General features: G+C 33.7%; 2 protein-coding genes across 3 annotated transcripts in view; one reads left to right on the top strand and one right to left on the bottom strand.

Annotated features, from left to right (window-relative positions):
- Positions 1 to 23,986, bottom strand: part of Tk (Tachykinin) — a 209,286-nt gene that overhangs the window by 45,514 nt on the left and 139,786 nt on the right. The gene's annotated exons all lie outside the window — the stretch shown is intronic.
- Positions 1,682 to 9,323, top strand: LOC143194418 (uncharacterized). Its single transcript, XM_076401202.1, has 2 exons — positions 1,682 to 1,841; positions 8,698 to 9,323. Exons 1-2 carry the CDS (start codon positions 1,760 to 1,762, stop codon positions 9,297 to 9,299), a joined length of 684 nt encoding a protein of 227 aa, XP_076257317.1. The 5' UTR covers positions 1,682 to 1,759; the 3' UTR covers positions 9,300 to 9,323.

Raw genomic sequence — 23,986 nt, 5'->3', positions numbered from 1 at the left:
TTTATAGAAAACTATTATATTATAATACGTATATTATAATATATTATTAATACGTATTATATACACATCTTAGACCTAATCTAGCTAGTTATAGGGCGACTACCGAATTGTTATTCAAATAACAGCCGATGGCAGAATTGTTAGATCGCTTCATTGCATATGATAATCCATCCTATAATATTATTTAAGGGTAATGGAAAAGCGGCGACCTACGACAAGAAAGTTAATATTAAATCTACGTTTTTGATCTATAAAGCTAATTTTTTATTAACAGGTGATGAATAGTCTGGAAAAAGTTATATTTTTTAGTCATTAATTTTCTTATATTATTATTATATATTATTTACATTATATTCTTATATTATATTATCTTATTTTATATTTCTTATATTAAAAAATTACAGATTTTTATAACAGCTAAGAGATTTGTAAAAACTATTATTACTATGTAATAAAATATGTCTATCAGTTTGGTTTTATGAGCAAACATTCAACATATGACCAGGTGCTTGGAATCACAGACGTCCTTGAAAAAGTCTGCGAGCATAAAGAAAGTCTGCTCAGCTGGGCTATGTGGAACTTACCTATAAAACCCCAGAAAAAGTTCCAAAACAGCAGACTAAACTCCTAATCTCTTAGACTTCAGCCAGAATATTTAGAATGGAACAAGATAAGCCTATACTAGAATAATATTATAGCAACGACTTTAAGTATATTGGGAAAAACCTTGATGCCAACCTACGTTGGAAGGAACATATTAAAAAGGAAACAGCTGAATTTGAAGTATAAAAAATATATTGATTAATTAGAACAAAATCGCAATTCTGTGTAGATAAACCGAAACTCTAAAATATCTATGGCGTCCAGTTATAGAGATGTTCCCTGAAAATCATTATAATTAAAATATACATTTTACACAACAAAGTCTTAACGGGTATCGTAGATTAGCCCTGATATTATACTAATTATTATCTACTTAGTCCTTCAGACACCGACTGTCATTCAGGAAATCAAAAGAATCGTAAAAACATGAGGAGAAACTCCACTCTCATGTTAATGTTAAATTATTGCAGCTCTTGGATGACACTTGAGATCATAAAGTACAACGAAGTGCATTTAATAGAAAAAGTAGCAGTGTTAAATAATTCTTGAACATTATAACTGGAGAAACTAAATCAGAACCGACCTAAATAAAACCTGTAACAACTAGCGATCTAAAGAATTATAGTTACATTATAGGGCACATTTTTTTGGCAAATAAATAATTCAAAAATTATTATATTTAGACAGTTTTGATTAATGATGTTGTTAAATGATGAACCAATAAATCAATATAAGATGTTCGATATATTTTTCCCACCAAAGTTCGATCGCTAGAAAAAACAAAAACAGAAAATATATAAAAACTGAAATAACTTTCTTGCCAACTTAATAATATCATCAAAATAACATTAGCGTTTGTTTAATTGCACGTTAAAAAACAGGCAAATTATTTAGGTGAATGGCTATTATTTATGCAAGGAAATTCCGAAATAAAAAACAGGATTGTTTAGTTGAGATTCTCCGAAAGGAATAATAATTAATGTTTCCTACAATTTTTTTTTCTTCTTTTGTACAGCAACGATTATATTGTCCGGTGATGCGGAAAAATCTGAATAAATGGTTCCAGGAGAAATAAGAGAGACCGTGTTAAGGCAATTATAAAAACATTGATGTTCGTTATCGCGTATGCTTTCTTGATCCAAACGCAGTGTCGAATATGTTATTATTAGCGGTTGTTATTCTTTTTTTGCACAGTGATTGTTGCTTGGCGTTCCATGGACATCATGGACTTTTACTTGGTAAGAATATACTTTAAACTCATTATATAACGTTAATTTAATATTGGTGGATGGAAGTAAGAGTTTTTTTGAATATATTTTGTTGAAAATATGTATTTGCAATTCAAAAACAATATAAATGAACGCATTATTTGCGGTATTGTACATCGAAACATTTCCTCATCTTCGTATATGCTGTGAATATCATGTCGTATTGCTTAATTTTGGAAAAATAACAAATAATTGATACACAATCAAATTTAACTGTTAAATTTGATGGTTCTAATATCTGTTTACACAGTGTACAGACACCCGTCATGGAACACTCCAAATTTCATTCTCTTTCAACACTTTTAGAAACTTATGGTGACGTTGCTCTGTTATATTGAATTGTCTGTTTTGGTTTCAACGATATAAATATTTTAACTTTATCTGAAAAAAATGTCGTAAAAATAAAAGGCAAGGGGCAATCAAAAGAAAATCTATCATAAGGAATTTTCAGACAGCTTAGCATTTGATGAATCAACTCTTTCCAGATCTTTGGATGTGATGGGAATATTGGAATGGAAAATGCAAAAGAGGGGAAAATGGCAACCTTACCATTATTCAGTCAATAAAAGAGTTTGTGGCGGATAATGACTATGTATGCCGCGTATGGTGATGGAAAGTGGATCTGCTACGGCAGATTCAAGCGCAAAAACTCAGGGGTTAGTCCACGAGAGAGGACGAGTATAGCTGCAACTATGAAAATATAGCTGCAGATGGTTGCTAAAGGCAGTTGAATATATTGAATGACCTTATATTTTCAAACTGACCTATAATCGCTAGTAACATATACAAAGTCATCATATTGCATGATGTTACTTGAGCACAAAAGTTGTTAAGGATGCAGCGCCACACCCAGCGTACTCATTATGTACATATCGTCTTCTGATTACCTCTAGTTTAGATAAATGCTATACAGTTTATCTTGCATATTTTTTCGAAATGCTCAAGAAGCCCGAAAATAGTTCGATGATTGGATCGCTGTCAAACCAACACTTTCTTGCCATGTCAGAAAGATGGGAAAAAGTTGTAGAAAATGAATATATTTTGATCAATATATAATTTTAAAAAAAATTTCAATAAATGTTTTGTTTCAAGAGAAAAAATGATCAAAATACATATAATCATCTAATAGTTGATTAATAAATATATGTAACATTCAATTTCTCCATAGTAGATATTTTATTGTTGGCGTGGTATTGCATGGTTCTTCATTTAGCAATACGTCTATTTAGCAGTCCCTTATATTTGGAGTGGCTGATCCTGAAGGTCAAAATCAGTATCTTTAAAGCATATAATTCGAATTTCTACAATTAGTTTCAGATCGAAAACGTCTCCGGAACTAACCCATAATTTTTGTAATTGTTATTTTTTATTAATCCTAGTTTTCTACGTGTTTTACCTGCTCATGTTGTTCTTTGTTATTAATATATATATCTAGGATATGATAAAATAGCATTAACAGAAACTTTGCCCAATAAATAGGAAAGATAAATATCTATAATCTCGTACTAGAGTATTTGTATTAGAACATTATGATGATTCATTTAGGCTCAAGATACTTGTCAAATATATCAACGTAGCTTACTTGAGCTGGTCTTTGACAATTTATAATTTTGTAGTCGATGCACAAGGATATTAGTGGTAAAATATTATGCTGCAATCCCGAGACATAAAATGTAACGCCCCTTATTATTGTGCATAACTCAAAAGAAATTTATTTAAGCTCGGTGTAATATTAATAATTGCTTAATAGAAATTATAATAACACATTTTTAATAATATGTTTAATATTATTGCAACTAAAAGTACTTTTATCGTAACAATACTGTCGTAATAAGTTATTTTATATTTGACATTATAATAATTCAGTAAAATGAAATGCGAAAATTTACAAGTAGTATTATTAAAGCCGGATAGAAATTATTATTAAAATACATTTTAAATAAAATCAATCTGGTATTAATATCAATATCGGCTCAAAATACTATTGCGTAATTTGTGACTTGGCTAGTTTATAAATTATTTTTAAGTTGATGATGATTTCCTGTTATGTAATATGTTTTGTTTACATCCAAAATTTAATAGTTTAAAATAAGAAAGCAAAATAACCGACCGTCTAGACTATTTTAATATAAAGTAAAAAATGATAAACAAACATCCTGATGATTTTGTTTTATTAAGTTAAAATTTGAAATATTATACTTTATACTGGTTGAACAAGGAGGTATTTGCAATTCTTAATAAATGCGTAACAACGAAGAAGTTTTGTTTACTTTGATCTTTTTTAAATATAATTTATTAACACAAGTTCCAAATACTAATCAATTATATACTTTACGTACCATTTTGTTTGATTAGAATAATTCTGTTACTATGGTACTTGAGATTTCTGCGAAAAAAACTGAACCAAGTGATTTTCACGGGTTTTTAGAAACAACCAGTCCCTCTAAGAGCAAAACGACTCTTCTGGTAGATAATTGTGGAGAAATATTCGAACAATTTAACCATTTACACAGATGGTTTAAAGCGCAATTCTTTGCGGCAGGTGCGGCATATACTTGATGAACACTTTTGGCTTCCATCTATGACCAGTATTTACTCTGCGGAGCTGCTGCCTATCTACAAGGCGAGCGGACCAATACTGATAATAACAGATTCAAAGAGTTCATTGGGGAGCCTGAGATCGTCAAAGACATATTTTACTGGTTATATATATTAGAGAGTTGCACGTTATACTACAAAAGAAAGGAGTAAGGATTACACACTTCTGGGTCCCCTCCTATAGGGGACTACCAGGAAATGAAAAAGTCGACTTTTTCAGTCGACCAGAAAGTAAGCAGGAAAGAACAGGATGCAAGGATGACGCTAAAAGATACATAAAAGCTCCCTATTAACAATTGGACCAACTAAACTGGGACCTCCTTACGAAGAACATTGAGTTATGGGAGATCAAGAGGGTCTTTCACCAGTTTCCCCATATCAGTAACATTCGTTGATTCACATTAAGTATCCTCGCTAGACTTTGGATAGGGCACTGTAGACTTACCCATGAACACTTATTGAAAGTACGAGGTCCACCCCTGTGTGACCATTGTCAGACTCAGCTGAGCGTCAAGCACATCCTTCTGGAAGCATGCAGTTCTAAGGCAGCAACTCGGGATGCCGAGGTCATTGAAGTAATTGGCCAAACCCGAGCAACTAGACCTGCTGATTATGTTTTTGACAGCTACCGATTTGCTTCATCACTTTAACATCCACTGAGAAATTAGGTATTATGTCCTATTACACTCTAATTTATTTATTATTGTGAATATGTTGTATTTAATTTAACTTACATTTTACATAACAGGTCAATTGAAAAGTCTCCGGCCTAACACATAGATGGCACCATTGGAAATTAAGTCCATATGTCCAAAAGATGCGTGTATAAATTTGACAGCTGTCGGATCATTATTTTGTGAATTATAGCATTATGAGTGAAACAACTTTTGTTATTGTGAAAAAAATGGATAAAAAGGAATTGCGTGTTGATAAAATACTGCATTTTGGAGGGAAAAATACATTTGAAGCAAAAAGTTGACTTGATGCCGAGTTTCTGGACACTGCTCTAGGAAAATCAACCATTAAGGATTGGATGTTAAGTTTAGACGTGGTCAAATGACTACCGAAGGTGAACGCAGTGGACGCCTAGAAGAGGTTGTTACCGACGAAAACATTTAAAAAATTCACAAAATGATTTCAAATGACCGTAAATTGAAATTGAATGAATTAGCAGGCACTCTAAAGATATCAACTGAACGTATACATCATATCATTCACAAATATTTGGGTATGAGAAAGCTATGTACAAAGTGCGTGCCGCGCGAGCTTACTTTTGACCAAAAACAACGACGAGTTGATGATTCGGAGCAGTGTTTGAAGATAATCAAGCGTAATAAACCCGAGTTTTTCCGTCGATATGTAACAATGGATGAAACATGGCTCCATCATTTCATTCCGAAGTCCAATCGACGATGAACCCGCTCCAAAGTGTGGGAAAACGCAACAGTCGGCTGATAAGGTTCATAAGTCAGCGAAAATGGTAGCAAACATCCATGAATTAGGCTTCAAATTGCTTCCTCATCCACCGTATTCTCCAGATCTGCCCCCAGCGACTTTTTTATTGATTTCAGATCTCAAAAGTATACTCTTTGGAAAGAAATTTTTACCTAAGGAAGAGGTGATCTCCGAAACTGAGACCTATTTTGAAAGCAAAAGTCGCTATAATCAGTGTATCACCCTTGAAAGGAATTATGTTGAATAACAAAAACTAATTTTGCCAAAAAAATGTGTTTTATAATGGTAGGCCGGGGACTTTTCAAATGACCTGTTATACTCTACACTGTTAGTGTTTTATTATGTGTTATGTATTTACTGTGTGACGTATTATATTTAAAATAAATACTATATTGTAACCGACCCTAAATAGACCAAGAGTCTGATGGGCCGAAAAAAAAAACAAATAAATGAATAAAATAAATTCACGAGCCTCTTTTGAGGCCAGCTTTAAACCATCACGATAATTTTGCAGATACCATCTGTACTATTAATCAATTACGACAGTTTTTTTAAATGCCTGTTTCGATCACACACATTGTTGACGAGTCCAGCAGTTTAACGTAATTTTTTCTCCAATCTTATATTTTCAGAGGACTGATTGGTGCTATTTTAGAACATTCGTATTTGATCTGATTTATTTCCAATGATATAAAAGCTAAATTTCCTTGTTTGTTTGGCCAAATATGTAGAAAATATATAAAAAATTTTTAGAATTTTATAAGTTTCGTGATTATATTTATTGTACAAAAATTTCTCAACTAAAGACTAACAAGAAAAAGTGTTACTTGTTGTAATATAAGTAAAAATGCGATCAAGTGATTCCTATGCAATATAAGAACTCCAGTGCTAGTATTCATCAATCGTTGCTTCTCCTGATTACCATTTGTTGGAATCAATATTGGTTCATTTCTCATTCTTCATCTCTTCATAACAAGTGGAATACGAATTTTGATCTACCAGGTGCGTCGGTAAGTCCTTTATATTTTTCTGTTTTAAGACATGTTTCTCCTTTGAGCTAAAACATTCATCGATTTATAACTTATTCGAAATCTGCGAAGTGCTATTCTGCAAGCGCGTGCCCCATTGATGATAAAAGGTGATAGTCGGATAGCGCCCGGTCTGGAGAGTAGGGTGGGTACAGTAATATTTCTCATCCAAGTGATTTTAACAGTTCCTTGACTGGTTTTGCTGTATGAGAAGGCGCATTGTCTTGCTGCAAGTTACCTTATAATTGTTTTAACAGTTCATAATATTTTCTATAGATACAGACCATGGTCGAGCAATCAAAGCGATTTGGTCTTGCAGCCGATGAGCCGCCTTCGTCAGGTGATAACCATATTGTATTTTTCGCTTAGGTTCCTCAATATAAATCTGTTTTTTGATCACATGTTACATAACTTGTTTGTAGTAGCATTTCATGTGTCAGTCTTTTCCCTATCTTTTCGACTTCCCATCGTTTGTAATCGTCAACAAAGTGCGACATATTTAAATTGCCTCCAATTGTTTTTAGGTTAGTGTTGAGTCTTCATGCAATAGCTTTTACAGTTCTGCATTTTTTAACGTTTTCGGCACACGAAAACGTTTTTTTGTCATGAAAATTGAAATCACATCATTGAAAATTGGAAAAGAAAAGGAGATAATTTATGTAATTTGTTAGCTTGAAAATAATAGTTTCATTTTAAATGATGTAAAATATTATTATATTTTATATATTTGTCTTGATTGTAAAGAGGAATGGAGTAATTACCACCAAATATTTATATCGTATCTTTTCAATCAATCTTTATCAACTATTTAATCATCGCACACATTTTAAATGCAATAATAATTTTATTTATGGTTAACAAGAAATATTTTACCATTAAGAATATTATTGGTCGTTGACTCTTGAATGAAAGAAGTTTTAATATTCAAAAGGCTTAAATAAATAATCGAGAGACTTAGAAAATCGAAAAATTCAAATAAAAAAAAAGACCCAATAGCTGCCAAGATAGCATAATTGCATTCAAAATTGTTTTTCTATTAATCAATCAAAATGTTGTTCTTTTTACCTTATTACATTAATAAATAATCTTGAAAATAGAGTTCCAAAATGCTTCTATATTAATGTACAATATATTGATATTTACAATCATACTACAAACAAAACATAAAACTATAACAGGTCAATTGACACATAGATGGCGCTACTAGAATTATATCCATATATTTTTTAGCTAGCCCTAACCCTCAAAAGACGCGTGTATAAATTTGGCAGCTGTCGGATCATTAGTTTGTGAATTATAGCATTTTAAGTAGAGTAACTTTTGTTATTGTGAAAACTATGGATAATGATGATGATTGAATGATTCATTGATTTCGTTGATTATATTACATATAATTTATTAAATTTATGCATAAATTCGGCACATTATCTTCAAGGTCGCGGCTAGGATGGCAAAGCTAGAACATTAAAAATAATCGAATGAAACTAGTAGGTCCGAAAATATTAACTGAAACAGTCGATAGTAAAAAGGAGTTAAATCAATCGAACCGAAAATAGCGACTGAAAGAGTCGATAGTAAAAAGCAGTTAATTATTAAACAGTCGATAGCCGTTTCTAGTCGATAATTTCCAGCCCTAAAACACACCCTTTCAACCTCTTCTCGCATTAATTATTACCTATATTAGGACACAATCAACCAATGTAATTTAGAATATAGGTGTAACTCATATTTTAATTTTATTTCAGATCCAATTAGTTATCACCCAATTTACGCCATAGGAAAAACAAAACAGTGGGATACGAAACGATTTTTCGAAAATCCAGAACTAATTAAGAAAACCAACCATGAGGATGAGACTTTCAACAACGGAGCCGATCTTCCGGATCTAGACCAGATTCGCGAAAATCCGCATGCCCAACTCGCGACACTTTTTCCAGAAAACAATTACTATGAACTCTATTCAACCAATTTGATATCAGCTGCAACACCGGATCCTGTATTTGGTCAGGAATTGCTGAACGGTTTATCAGCTAGAAGGATCCCTTCAACAGCATCATCACCAAGTACAGAAAGTCCAGCGCGACTTCAACTCGATACCGAGGGAAGTAGTTCCAGAAGGGAGGAACTTGGCAGGATTAGTTTTCCGGAAATAAGAATACCTTTGATGCAACCACTGGGATTGTTAAACACTGGTGTTAATACTATGAGAAAAACTGCCGAAAATGTCGGGAATTTTGCAACTAGTCAGTTGGGCACACTCCAAGATGCGGCAAGAGATTTAACTCAAAATTTTGGATTAGGGAAAAGTTCGTTTAAAAATAGTTTATTATCTGGTGTCATACACTGAATTTTGAAGTAAATATTATTTAAAGTAGCGTTGTTATTTATTTCCTTAGATTTAATTTTTCAAGTACTCCAATCCTGTATCATAAAATTTTGTTCAAATTAATTTTATAAAGGATGTCTCAATATTTCTTTGTCTTTGGCTATTTTTATTCTGGCTATTTTTCGCCGTTATATAGTCGATAACGATCCCCATTGTTGGTGTCATTTGGTTTTAGCAGCTCATAGTAAAACTGTGTAAAGTTGATCCCACCAAATATAGAGTATTTGCATGACCAACAATACGATGCAAAAAAAAACTAACGCTTTTGCCGTTGATTGAGTATTTCAAACAATATTCAGTGCAAATCATCAAAAACAGTACAAAATGAACTTTCAGTACAACAGATTCAGTACAAAAAACCTATCAATGTTTCTTGGCCTCAACTTATACGGTACGATTGATATATCGCCCTATATTGTAGCTTTTACTTTTTGTGCTACTTCAAAGAATTCTTCATATTCTTCGTACGTATTACATGAATTATCATCAAGTAATGCCTTTAAATCCTCGTCTTCCGGTGTCAAAATCACCACTTTTAAAATATCGATATCAGCATCCACATATTGAAATCTCGACCGGCGGTTCGGTTGGCATTCCCAAATCCTGAAAGCAATCCAAAAAGGTTCGGGGATAGCAAACCTGCTATCTTCTCTGATCTGCCCTTCTAGCAGACTTCCCATCTCCATCAAATGCTTATTTTACAAGATGTTAATTCGGTCCGTACTCCTCTACGGATCTAATGTCTACTTCAAGTTTGTTACACCCGACCAGGTCAAACGGCTTCAAGTTTCCCAAAAGAAGCTCCTCAGGAGAATATTAAACGCTCCATGGTTTGTCAGAAATAATCAAATTCATAGGGAAACTGACACTTCAGAAATCAAGCACTTCATATCTCAATCATGCCACAAACAACAATTCAGCTCAAGTTCTTCTGAAAACGCGCTTGTTCGCGAGCTGGTCGACATGCTGGGAGCTTAGCACCGCGTCACCGCCAAGCTCCCCCTCTTTTCCAGACTGAAACGATCTCATCCGTCTCTACAGTCATAACTTTTGCCCCCATACAACAGTACCCAGTTGTGTGTGAACTCAGGTTTGCGAATCAATAGAATCGCCGGGCCCTCGTGCCCAATAACGGCTGCCCGATCAGCGGGTGCCATATCCCCAAATTTAATGCAGTAGCAGTAGCGATCCACAGGGGTCAACTATGAGGCGGTGTCGGTTTAGTGTATTGGTAAGCCCAGAGGCAGTCCCACATAACCCGGTTCAAGTTATCACTCCAGGGCAAGTCTCCGCGACCAGGTATGCGTCATGCATTCCACCGCCTGGTTTTAGGCCAGAACAAAAAAAGATATATTGAAATCGATAGAGCATTATTGTTAAAAGCTTCACACACATGACTTCAGCCGCTTTTGTCTTCAAATTGAAGACTTAAAGCTTCCGATAAATGTAATTTACTCGGTACAGATTTAAACATTTTCAACGTACCGAAAACACTTTTTCTTCACATTTCAGCGAAATTTCTTCAATTTCTTCCTGCACCTGACAACCAATGCAGCGAAATACATAACTAAGGCCTTGCTGACACTCCATTGAAATATTAGATTTTAGTACATTATTAATATTTATTTTCTTTATATATATTATCTGAATAAATTATTGAACTTTATAAGGTTAATAAAATCCTAAATTATGTGTAGCAAAAATGTGTAGCTAAATTATGTGTGTATATATGTCAGTGGTATAATTGCTAGTATACAGTATACGTATTAAAATTAAACATATTTAATACTATAATAAGGAATATAAATTCTCTTTATAATAATTTGAATCAGATTTAAAATAAAACAATGGGGTTCAAGTAAGATTGTAAATATATCTAAATATTAACTATATACTTTTGTGGAAGAGATTTAAATCTACTTCATTTTATCTATGCACAACTTTATAGACTAGTGCTTCACGCTACATTATTTATATTTATATGCATAGCTTCCAAAGCGGATGCAGTGGAAATCAGTCGCTGGGTATATATTGACGATCTTTATTTTCTGATGATGTTATATACTGTTCTGTAATATTTAAAAGGGTGAAACAAAACAAATTCACATTTTTAATGTTTGAATATATTAGGTGTCCACATGTATTTTGATCAGTGATATCTATACATAGTATAAAACAAAGTCGCCTTTTCTGTCCCTATATCCCTATGTGCGCTTAAATCTTTAAAACTACGCAACGGATTTTGATGCGGTTTTCAATAGATAGAGTGATTCAAGAGGAAGGTTTATATGTATAATACATGCATAATATACTAAGACAACATTGCTAATTTTAGAGGTTTCTAACGTGATGTCGTAAATTAACCTATTTTTTTAGGCTTATTTAGCAATTAGCAAAAACGCTGCCTAACCCTACGAGTTAGATCAAATTAATGTACTACAGTATTGTACACCATAAAAAGGTCTACAAAAAAGTCCGCGATGGTATATGTTTATCTTTTAGGGATAACCCACATTAACCATTTTTATTGTTTACTTTTTACGTGAGAAAATGGCTTATTTACGAAGCTATTTTAAGCAATACGGCATTAATCCTTATCGAATTAAGTACCTCAAATACAGTGTGCAATTAATATAGATCAATATGGTTTTTTACAGCATGTAAATTAAACAAATATTTTCGGAGATATTACAAATTTAAAATTTGCGTTTAAAAATGTGTAATGTAATAAAAATTGTATGAATTAAATATTCCAAACATAGCAGGAAATCTTCATAGTAAGTATAGGGGAAGAGGAATTGTTTTACTCCAAATTTAATGCGTGCAGGCCAAGGGCAGTAATGAATGAACCAAAAATACTGGATCGATTTTAATCATGTTTTCATTGAGTGACATAGGCATATATATTTTATGCCCGTGCAAAGTCGGAGCGGGCCGCTATGTTTTTATATACAACGTTCATATTTTTTCTGTCGTGTATTTAATTTAGTATCAGCATTGCACCCGTGCTAAGCCGGGGCGGGTCGCTAGTCTATAATAAATTTAAACAACTGTTAACAGCCTAACTGATAAACTCGAAGGTTTGGACATGTCTTTATATAAATCAACAGTTTCCCTTCGGTATTATTGAGATATTCCGATTAAAAACCGATTGAACCTGATACTATAGATATCTGTTGACGTCAATTCAGCCAATTAAACGACATGTTGTTTCTAAAAGTCCAACAAGAGCGAGTAACAGACGCCACTTGTATAACTCTTGGTTTCACGTTGAGAGTTGTATAGGATGAGAGATGTTGTAAGGATATAGCCGTAGTTTTAATTGAAAGTTCTGCCACATTCAACATACTTACCAGACGTGATGTTACTAAACCAATATCGTTCTCTCCACACGGTATCGCCATTTTCACAGAAAGATGGAAAATAATGTAGAAACGATATGATATTTTTTGTTTGTTATTATTTTTTTATTATTATGTACGAATTCTACAAATTATTTAGAAAAAATGTTCTTTTAAACCGAACAAAATGACTGGAATATATTCAGAATATAACACATTCTTTTAAAAATACTTTAAAATAATATTTAAAAAAAGTAATCAATATTGGAAAAAAATTTTACGAACGTTCAATAACAGGTCAATTGAAAAGTCCTCGGCCTGGCACATAGATGGCGCTACTAGAATTAAATCCATATATTTTTTAGTTAGCTGATCCACAAAAAATTAGTGTATAAATTTGACAGCTGTCGGATCATTAGTTTGTGAATTATAGCATTTTGAGTGAAGCAACTTTTGTTATTGTGAAAAAAATGGATAAAAAGGAATTTCGTGTGTTTTGAAGTCAAGCAAGAGGCAGCCTTCTCTACAATACAAGAAGGAAGTATAATGGGGCCATTGCTTTACCTATTCTGAACATGTGATAAGCCACAAATGGAAAATATCACGATGGCTATATTTGCTGATGATACTACTATTCCTGCTGTCGGAGACAATAGCGAAAACGCTACATGAAAATTACGACAGGCAAGTGACTATATAAATAATTGGACCGAGACCTGGAAAATAAAAATTAATCAAAGAATATGTTTGTATGGACAGTTCACGTATAATCGGACAGCAGAATAACCAATAATAAAACAAATAATCATTTCATATAGCAACAACGCTTCAAGCAACTTCAAGGAACATGAAAAAGATAAATGGAAAGAAATAGAGTTCAAACATAGGAAACATTATTGGTTAATTAGAAGAAAATAACAATTATCATTATTTAGTACATAATAAATTGTAAAACCCTACATGGACATACGGAATTCAATTATGTGGTTTTTTAATTATCAAATTTTCCAAAGCAAAGTCCCGAGAGGTACTGTAGGTGCACCCAGATACTACAGGACTGATTACTTACATCGAGACCTTCAGATACCGACTGTCACTCAGAAAATTATGAGACACCAGGAGAAACTTTATTCTCTTGACCATATCGCAGTATTACAAACCTTGGATAACTCCAAAACAAAACACAAACTCAAAATAATTAAACTATTTGATCTTATGTAGTATAGTGAGGTATATTTAATAGAAAAACAGTAATGTTAATACATACATATTTTATAACAGGAACTAAGATAGGGCAGATGGGCCGAGAGATTAGTTGGCAACGACGGAGTAATAATATAATAAATAATAATATTCTAATAATAATAATTTAATAACTTTTATATTTTTTGTACCAAATTCAATCGTATTTTGTAATTTTCGTTATTGTGCCAACTTTTTTTTATTATAGCGAGAAAAAACTTTTATTTCACCAACTATCCATAAAAAGACCATAATGTTTTACCAAACAGCCGAATATTTCCCATAAAATTTTATCTACCTTTGTGGCGTTTCTGGTTCGGGCCCCTAACAATTAGGTAAAAACGATCGGGCCGCAGCAATTGTAATTCCAACGTTCTTAGATTTTCATCAAACAAGACCATTCGCGTCCGATTGAAATCATTATCGAGAGTAATGCGAACGTTTCTCTTTCGGGCGAGACGTGAACGGCTCGGGAATCGATGTCCTTTTGAATAATAAAGCGTCATGAATATCCGTGGCAACTTCAGAGGTTCCCGTGTTGTTGGTTTTCATTGCACCATCCCCCAGGCCATGCATTTAAATATGGATAGTGTAGCGTAAAGGAATGCCCCGAAGAGGAGGACCTTCTGAAGGGCGCCAGAGAACGGGCCACATATGCTGACATGACTTATTCGTAATAATCAGAATTTGCGACACAGTAATTTTTAAATTTATGTATAACATACAGTCTATTCAAAGCTTCAATACAAAACAACATTCTAATAGAAATAAAATAATGAAACAAAAATGTTATCAAATTTGGTTTATTTAACACTACAGTTATATAATAACTTGTCTTATACTACATGAAAGACCGCTAATTAAATAATCTGTTTATGAATTTGGGTTATATATTCTATTGATTTTTTTTCTAACTAAACCTAGTAGCAAACACATGTATTTTTTTATAACATCTTTATTAGATACGCTTAGTACAATCTTAATTTAAAATTAATTTATTACTACTTTTCCTATGCACTTGGATTAATTAACAAGCAAGACGTGTGCGAGAAAATACATCAGTATGTATTCCTCAGTTATAAAATTATAATTATTTATTAATTATTAACTTATAGCTATAGTTTACACTAATATTAAACACTAAATGTTCATACAAGTTCGTATGGTTTTGTTCGTTTCAATCTCCTGACATCCTGCGCGCTGTCCAGCAGTTGTATTGCTTCCACGTTAGTATCATTTAGTAATCTTCTTTCGTGTTTTAAGGCGAAATCCTGCACAACTTCGCAAATCCATTTGATGTCCAGGTCACCGTGCAGTTCTTCATTGGTTACATAGCGATAGGCATTGGTAATCAATCGAAGAACCCTGTTTTGACAGCGCTCTATGACTAACTGATTTGAGTTTTTGGTGCAACCCCATATTTGCACCCCATAGGTCCAAATTGGCTTTATAATTGTATTATACATCAACCTCTTTGATTTTAGATCAAGTTGAGAGTATCTTCCGACTAACAAGTATAGTTGTTTTATTTTGGTTCTAATGTGTTTTGCTTTTTGTCTAAGGTGATGCTGCTAATTAAATAGTCACAAGAGTTTGTATGTTAGAGTTATTTTATTATATTTACATTGACCTCTTCTCTAAACCACCTATGCTATCCCATGGGGGCTTAATCTACCTAGTTAATATGGGTACATGTGAGTAATATATTTAATTTTCATTAGAGAACATATTTGCTTGTTTATGTTCAGGTCTTGTTACGTTTGTTGCTGTGTTTTCTTGTCAAATCATTCCGATATCACTTTATATTTCTCCATATTTTATTCTGTTAGTACCTGCATACATTTTTCTTAATAAAATTAGAATTAATTACTGCATTTTCCTTAATGCATTTGCCATAACTGCAAAACAGTTAGTATGCATTCTCTCCTCGAACATTTTAACCAAATTCTCATATATATTCTGAACAATTATACCATTGCACATACAATTCTTTTAAATATATACTTATCATATCGCTCATTTCTTTTGAGCTATACCATTCTTCGAGCAATTTTTTAAGTCCTTTAGAAGGGACAATGTGGTGCTCTACAGGTGCTTTTCCAATCAGTGCGAATAGGTGGTAGTTTGATGGAGTCAGGTCTGGAGAGTACGACTGTTGCGATATAACTTCCCATCCATGTGATTTCAGGACACCTGTAGCTGGTTTGGCTGCATGAGACGCTAGTTATGTTGTCATTCTGAAAAATCACCGTATCATGTCTTTGAGGGTATTGTGGATGTTTTTTGATCAAGAAACAGTTGAAATTGATAATTGAAAAACCTGATCCCATAAAATACAAAGCCTGGTTTTACATAATTGGCCTTGGTTTCGCTAGGCGATTCGATATTTTTTCATCAACCGTTACTATTGTTATTAGAAATAGAGATGACATCTTTTCGCACTCTTAAAGAAGCATTTTAGTGACGATTTTTTGATTCTCTAATTGTCTGTCATTCAGTTGGCGTGGTCATCTATCTTCTTATCTTTTATATCGTTTACATCGCTTAGAATCGTTCGAAAATTGCAACTAGAGATCTTGATCTTCCTAACTCCTATCTATAACTCCTTTTCGGCCTACCACGATGTTATTTGTCTTCAACGTTGAAATCTTCACATTTGATATGTCGGAATTATGTTTGACATGTTCTTAGAATCATAATAAAAAACAAAAATACGCGCATAATCTCAATAATTGCTCCAAACATATCAACGTTAGTCAATAATTCCTTTTAAGCGGCCCATAGACGCTCAATGTTATTGGGCAATGTGGGAGTTCAGTGCTAGCTTCCGAAGAGAACGGTCGTGTCCGGTCTTCCGAGCCTACCTACTCTTTCGAGAATTACCCGTAACTGATTGCCAGACGATCGACTCGTAAACCGCTTCCATCAGCACCTTCGCCCAAACATCATAAACGTTTGTAAATGCCGGAAAGCGTTTTACGAGCGGGGCAATGGCGTCCTGCACGCCAGAGCCATCACCGCCTCCAGAAAGTTGCCGTCCAACAATCGAGAAATGTGCCGATGATAGCCCTGACGATGCCCGGATGATGGGTCCTGAACTTATCGAGTATCTAAAAAATGAATATGCAGAGCTGAAAATTGAGTTTACTCAACTTCGAGTATTGCTAACAAAGCAAGGAGACGAGCTCTCCGCAATGCGGATGTTGCTACAAGACGCCCTTGCTAAACCCACCCCGGCCCAGTCAGTACATCAACCTTCTAAGACACCAAATAAACTCACATCCCTACCGTTGGAAAATGAAGATCCGGATGATGATTCACCGTGGTGGGAAAGAGGAAGAGGGGTCCCATCACCCCGCCACAACCAAATTAGCTGTCGAAGGCCGTCGGTAAGGCTAGACAAGCAGCTACAACCAAGCCGGCTGCCAAGCCGTCTACCCAACCCATCCAGCAGAGAGCCAAGGTCAACTCGCAACCATCAACCTCCAGAAATGCCAAGACGACCCAGCATACTCAGATATCCCTAGGAGATCACAAGGTTGAGGCAGCTTTTTACGCAGACGACACTGCTTACTTTGCTTCTTCAAGAATAGCACCGCACATCCGAAGCAGACTCCAAAAACAACTCGATGAGACGGTCCAGTGGATACATTTCTGGAGGTTGCAGGTCAACCCACAGAAAATCCAGGTTATCTTCTTCTCCAAAAAGCGTTTAGCACCGAGCATTTCGCGTCTTAAAATCGAGAACGTCGAAATCCAATGGTCAGAAGAAGCCACCTATCTCGGTCTTGTCTTCGATCGCAAAGTTAGGTGGAATTCCCACATTCAGAAGTCCCTTCATAAAGGTCAAGTTATTATTAATTTGCTGTTTCCGCTGATCAACCGGGCCAGCAGGCTTCCTCTCTCTATAAAATCTCTCCTGTACAAGACGCTGGTTCGATCAGTCGTTCTATACGCCACCAGTATTTATTTAAAATCTAAAATAGGTATCATCTAGCCAGGTGGAACGACTTCAAGTCTTTCAAAACAAAATTCGCAGGAGAATAATCAATGCCCCCTGGTTCCTCAGGAACAATCAAATTCATAGAGGAACAGATGTACCCCAGGTTCACGATTTTATATCCGAGGTTTACTCGAGATTTTTCTCCACTCTTCGTCTCTCGGATAGTAGATATATTATCGAGCTGGCCGATATTTTAGGCCAATAACTTATTCGGCTCTTCGTAGCCTTATTCTATCATAGCCGACACTACCCCGTCGTGCTCTAACTCCAAATTGTCTCGACCTTCTTTAGCTCATGTACCGCAAGCTGCGTGGTGTCATAACGACGCCTCGCCCTTGCCTGGCCCTTGTGCCTCTTAACGGTGTTACCGGTTACGGGCACCCTCCTTACTAACAGTAAGAAGTATCAGTTAGGGTCATTGGATCAGCTGATAGGGTGGGGTTTAGTAGGTAGCCCAGAGGCAGTCTCCACATAACCAGTCCAACTCGCTTATTCCTGCGGGTTTTCCCGACCAGGTATCCGTAACAGGATTCACCTACACGGTTCCAGGCCAAAAAAAAGGGCATTGTGGGTTACACAATATTTGGACGGCGGCCCTTAGGAGGTCAATATTATTGTACAATTGTGCAAAAAATTGTACTGTATAGAAGCGGTATTAAAGGTTGTGTAATATTGCACAATATATTCCCAATTGTGGAGTATATTTTCAGGATTTTGAAAATCACACAATATGCGCAACTATTCAATCTCGTCTACACACTGTCAGTTATATTGCTCAAACCCAAATATTGCGCAATAACATTGAAATGATATTTATGATAATATTTCGAACACTAGTCGGTAATTTTAAGTAGCGTTTTCCTTTAAAATACACATAAAATATAAAATAAAATATGTATAAAGTCTAAATGGTAAAAATACATTTTAGAAGTATGCGATCATATAATGTATAGTATAACCTACATATATATCAAAATCAATTCGTATTACTTTCAGAGTATTTAAACTTCAAATACAGTATTAAGTAAAGTTTCAAGTTTTGTTACACAAGAGAATATCTTTTCGCCACTGTTTACTTCATGTCACATTATTCTTCTAGTTTAACTAAAACAGATAAGTTTCTGGGTAACTTGTGAGATTAATTGTAGTGGGACAAGTAGTTTTCACGGATGTTAATTTTAATGTATTAAGAAATTTTGCGAAGTTAGGAACAAACTATATTATATTGAACTAAATGTATTTAAACTATTTCCTTTTTACCAGTTCTTTCTATCGGGTATGTTATGTGTATGATTATTATTGTTATAACATAATATTTAATTGAATATTGATTTTGAAATAGGTAAAACGATCAGTGGTAAATATTATTCAAAGTTTTTGGACAGATTTGATATTGTTTTAAGGCAAAAACGACTGCATTTAGCAAAGAAAAGATATTGTTCTATCAAGACAATACACAAGAATACATGTATGTAGTCACCATATCAACAAATCATCGTACTAAGCTACAAAATGCAACCCATCCAGTATATTCCCCAGATTTAGCCCCCTGCGAATATTTTCTGTTTCCAAATCTGAAAAAATTACAGGATAGTAAGGATTTGTATCGAATGAAGAGGTCCCCATTGGAATAAACGCGTATTTTTACGGTCTAATTAAAGGATTAAAGAAACGGAAAACGGAAAAAACTTATTGTGTTAAAAGGAGGATATTGGGTAATAAAACCTTTTATTCTGTCGCATCAATTAAAGCCGCCAACTTACCCTATACAGTTCAAATAAACAGATAATTAACAATTTTTTAAAACAATCCGCAAGGTTTTCGCCTTAAGTCCGTTAAGTTAATATTAAAACATTTTTAAGTTTAAAATAATAGACCAAAATGTTATTTCAGATCTCGCCAACGTCGCTTCGTCTCCTGTTTACTCCCAACTTCATACTTCATACGTTTCAAGTCACACTAAACAGACTTCTCCGTAATAACTTTCCGAGTTTTACAGTAGATGGGAAACGAATTATGGTTGACGCGATAACTTTATTTGCTCCTGGTCGAAGTTATCGAGAGCGGACATTGTAAAACCTAGAGAAGCTCCGGCCATAATCTATTCTATTTTTATAGAGAAATCTTGAGTAATTGAGTCGACGTACCTGTTGCTCGTCCTCGTCGTCGAGTTCCGACCGCTGACAGATGGCCAATTTTCGAAACCTAAAGGGTCTCTTCTTTTTATGTTTTTCTTGTGTGTGCCGCTTCCATGTCGCCAAACGCGCGAAAACGGAAGATAAATGTGTTTAAAATTGTTTATTTTAGGTAGATGGGAATCTCTTCAGGGTAAGCACTTTTTAAATTGTTACGTATGACCCGTATTAGTTGTTCAATAAGTATACGAAGCATTCTCGCTTTCGCCAACTATAGAATGATAACTAAATAATACTAATACAATCCTTAACAATAGAATGTTGCGACGCAATTATAGTTATTTATATTTAAGAGAATATTTAGTTTTAAGTTTAGGGAAAATAGTTTAGGGGTCTAATTTATTAGACCATCTAACCATTTCTCGTTATATTTGTGACACGGGAAAATAATTATGACTTGAAGCAATATAATAGATCAATTTAAAAGTTCCCGGACTGACACATTGATGATGCTACTGGAATAATATCCATATATTGTTTAGTTAGTTTTATTACACTTGATCATCTTTAAACACTGCTCCGAATCATCAACTCGTCGTTGCTTTTTGGTCAAAAGTGAGCTCGCGCGGCACTCACTTTCCACAGAGCTTTCTCATACCCAAATATTCGTGAATAATGTGACGTACACTTTCAGTTGTTATCTTTAGAGTATCTGCTATTTCATTCAATTTCAATTTACGGCCATTCAAAATCATTTTGGGGATTTTTTAAATGTTTTCGTCGAAACGTGTAATTCGTTTTTATCCACTTTTTTCACAATAACAAAAGTTGCTTCACTCAAAATTCTATAATACACAAATTAATGATCCAACAGCTGTTAAATTTAGACACGCATCTTTTGAGGGTTAGGGTTACATAGGGAAAAAGCCTATGAGAGTAAAAAGTTACGTTTAGCTATATTCTTAGATGTAGCAAAAGACTTCGATAAGGTATGGCATAACAGTCTTGTTCCTATATTATAGAAAATGTTACCGAAGCAACATGCTGAACTATTAAAATCTTACATTTACAACCAGAATATTTATAGCCTAACAAGAGGAAGCCTACTTTACAATAAAAGAAGCTAAATCAGGGGTAGCACCAAGAAGTGTTTTGAGGCCAATTTTTTAGCTTATCTACATATGATATATCACAAATAGAAAATGCCACGATGGATAAATAATATTCTTGCTATCTTAGACAATAACAATGAAGCGAAAATTTAAACAAACAAGTGACAATTTATATAATGGGACTAAAACCTGGATAATAAAAAATAACGAATATAAGTATGGGCATATGCAAAGGAAGGAATATGTAAACAGCAAAGTCCTGAGAAGTATTGTAGGCGTACCCAGAAACTACAGGACTCATTACTTTATTACAATACAATTACGGTATTACAACTCCTGTATAACACCAGAACAGACACAGGTTCAAAGGAATAAAATCATTTAATAAAATAATTTTGATATAGTGTAGTATAGTGAAATTATACTAACCAAAATTAGGCCAAAAATTATCATTATAATTATGAAAATATTTTTCTCAATAAATGATATTTAAAACATTCATAATTATTAGATATAGTACTCTTTAACTCACATAATATTTTTCAGTATAGTTCAGTTAATTCTGGCAAGATAAGACTATTATTAAAATAAAGTTTAATCCTCAATCGTACAAGAATTTTAAACTTTCCATCAGTTCACTCTTCGAGTACATTTTAGTTTCTAAGTTAATCGGAAACAATTTTAAAGCGGTGTATTACTATTTTGGGGATTTGCAGTTAATGGAGAATTGTAATTAAGGTCAACACTAGATAAAGCCATTTACAACTTTAGCCAAGAGGATGAATAACAAATTTGGGTTAATAGAAATTACGAGTAGTTTTATCTAAGAACCTCTTTTATGTATTTATGCAGTTTTGCATTTAATTGTAGATATGGAATGGATAATGGATGGTAATATAAAGTAATACAAGAACCTATGTTGTCTCAGAAAATAACTTCAATTTTAAGCATAATTGTGTTTAGTTGATTAAATTGTAAGTCTGTAAATTTAGATAGCACGAACCAATATGAACTTTTGAACCACTATCACTAACTGATACATTACTATTGTAATTTAGTTTTACTAAGAAAGATGTATACAGGTACTAACAGAACAAACTGATGAGAAATGCACTAATATCAAAATGGTTTTACAAGGAAACACTGCACCGAAGGAAATCAAAACTAAATTAAAAAGTAAAAGGTTAAAACGCTCTCTAAAGAAAGTAACACATTACTAGGATATATAATTGTTAATTAGGTGGATTGTTCCTCCAGGGGATATCACTGGATAAAAATTCGCGCCTAAAACTCTACTTTATAGGTGGTGTTGAAAAGAGTTTAATGAAAATTTAATAAAACACAACCATAACCGACAAACTATTATAACTGTGTAACTATTTGTGGTTTAAAGTCTTTCCATAATATATGCATTAGATGCACTATAATATTAATATAAATTATAATTGATAACGGCAATTTTGTTTAAATATTTTATTTAGATTAGAATTTTTTTGTATGCTAAAATGAATTAAAATTCAGAGTTGATGCGGCAACGTTGTGAGTTTTAACGTAATCAGTTCAGATGACGTGGAATATAGGCTCTTGTAACCAAGTGAAATGTAAATATATCACGTCTACAGATCATACGGTCTCCTGGTTTCATTATATCTTCCCTATAATAATAAAAAAACTTTCAGACCAAACAAAGCTAATATTGAATCTAATTTGCCGGACATAGAAGCTAAAGATTCGATGATTGAATTAGTCGCTCCGAATGAGCTAACAAAAGTTATGAAAACTGACATTAAACCCATGACACCAAGCTACGATTTACTAACAGGAGAATTACTGCCAGAACTACCAAGAAAAGGAATTAAAAAAAACACCAACTTGATCAATACAGCATTTAGATTAAAACATTTTCTAGGTATTTGGAAGATAACGGAAATGATCCCAAATCCTGGAAAGTCACCAAACGAAATAAAAGGCCTATAAGGTTTTTGAGAAACTCTTTTGAAAAGAATAAAACCGATCATAGAGAGAAAAAACCTAATACTAATACACTAGTTTGGGTTTATTAATTTCATTCAGCAATTGACCAAGTCCACAGAATAACAAATGTTATTGAAAAATCCTTCGAAATTAAAAAAGTGTGCTCAGCTTAATTCTTAGATATAGCACAAGCCTTCGATAAGGTTTGATATGGTGAGATAAGGTCTTGGTCATAAACTGCAGAAAATGTTACCAAAGTAACACACCGAACTACTAAAATCGTACATTATAACCAAAATGTTTAGAGTCTTACACGTACACTTGTGATACCACATATGGAGGATATTACGATGGCTACATTTGCTGATGACACTGCGATTATAGCTGTCGGAGATAATAGTGAATAAGCCTCATGAAAATTACAACACGCAAGTGACAATATAAATAATTGGATACAAGCTTGGAAAATAAAAATTAACGAAAGTAAATCTGTGCATGTGCAGTTCACCTACAATCATATAGCATATAGCTAAATAATAGCACAACAATATAGCATATATATACATATAGTAACAACACTAAATATGTCGGAATGAATCTTGATGCAAAACTTCGCTGGAAGGAACATATAAAGAAGAAAAGAAAAGGACTGGAATTGTAATATAGGAAAATATACTGCCTATTAGGAAGAAAATCATAGTTATCAGTACATAATAAATTACTGTTATATAAGCAGATACTGAAACCTATATGGACATACGGAGTTTAATTATGGGATGTTCTGCAAAGAGTAACATAAACAAAATAGAAACTTTTCAGAACAAACTCCGGGGAGTACTAA

This window comes from Rhynchophorus ferrugineus, unplaced genomic scaffold (assembly GCF_030347505.1).
Source record: "Rhynchophorus ferrugineus isolate W39M unplaced genomic scaffold, kcgeb_rfMv2 rfM1, whole genome shotgun sequence".
NCBI lineage: Eukaryota > Metazoa > Arthropoda > Insecta > Coleoptera > Curculionidae > Rhynchophorus > Rhynchophorus ferrugineus.
The sequence above is the reverse complement of the archived record's forward strand: the minus strand, read 5'-3'. Positions and strand labels throughout refer to the sequence as shown.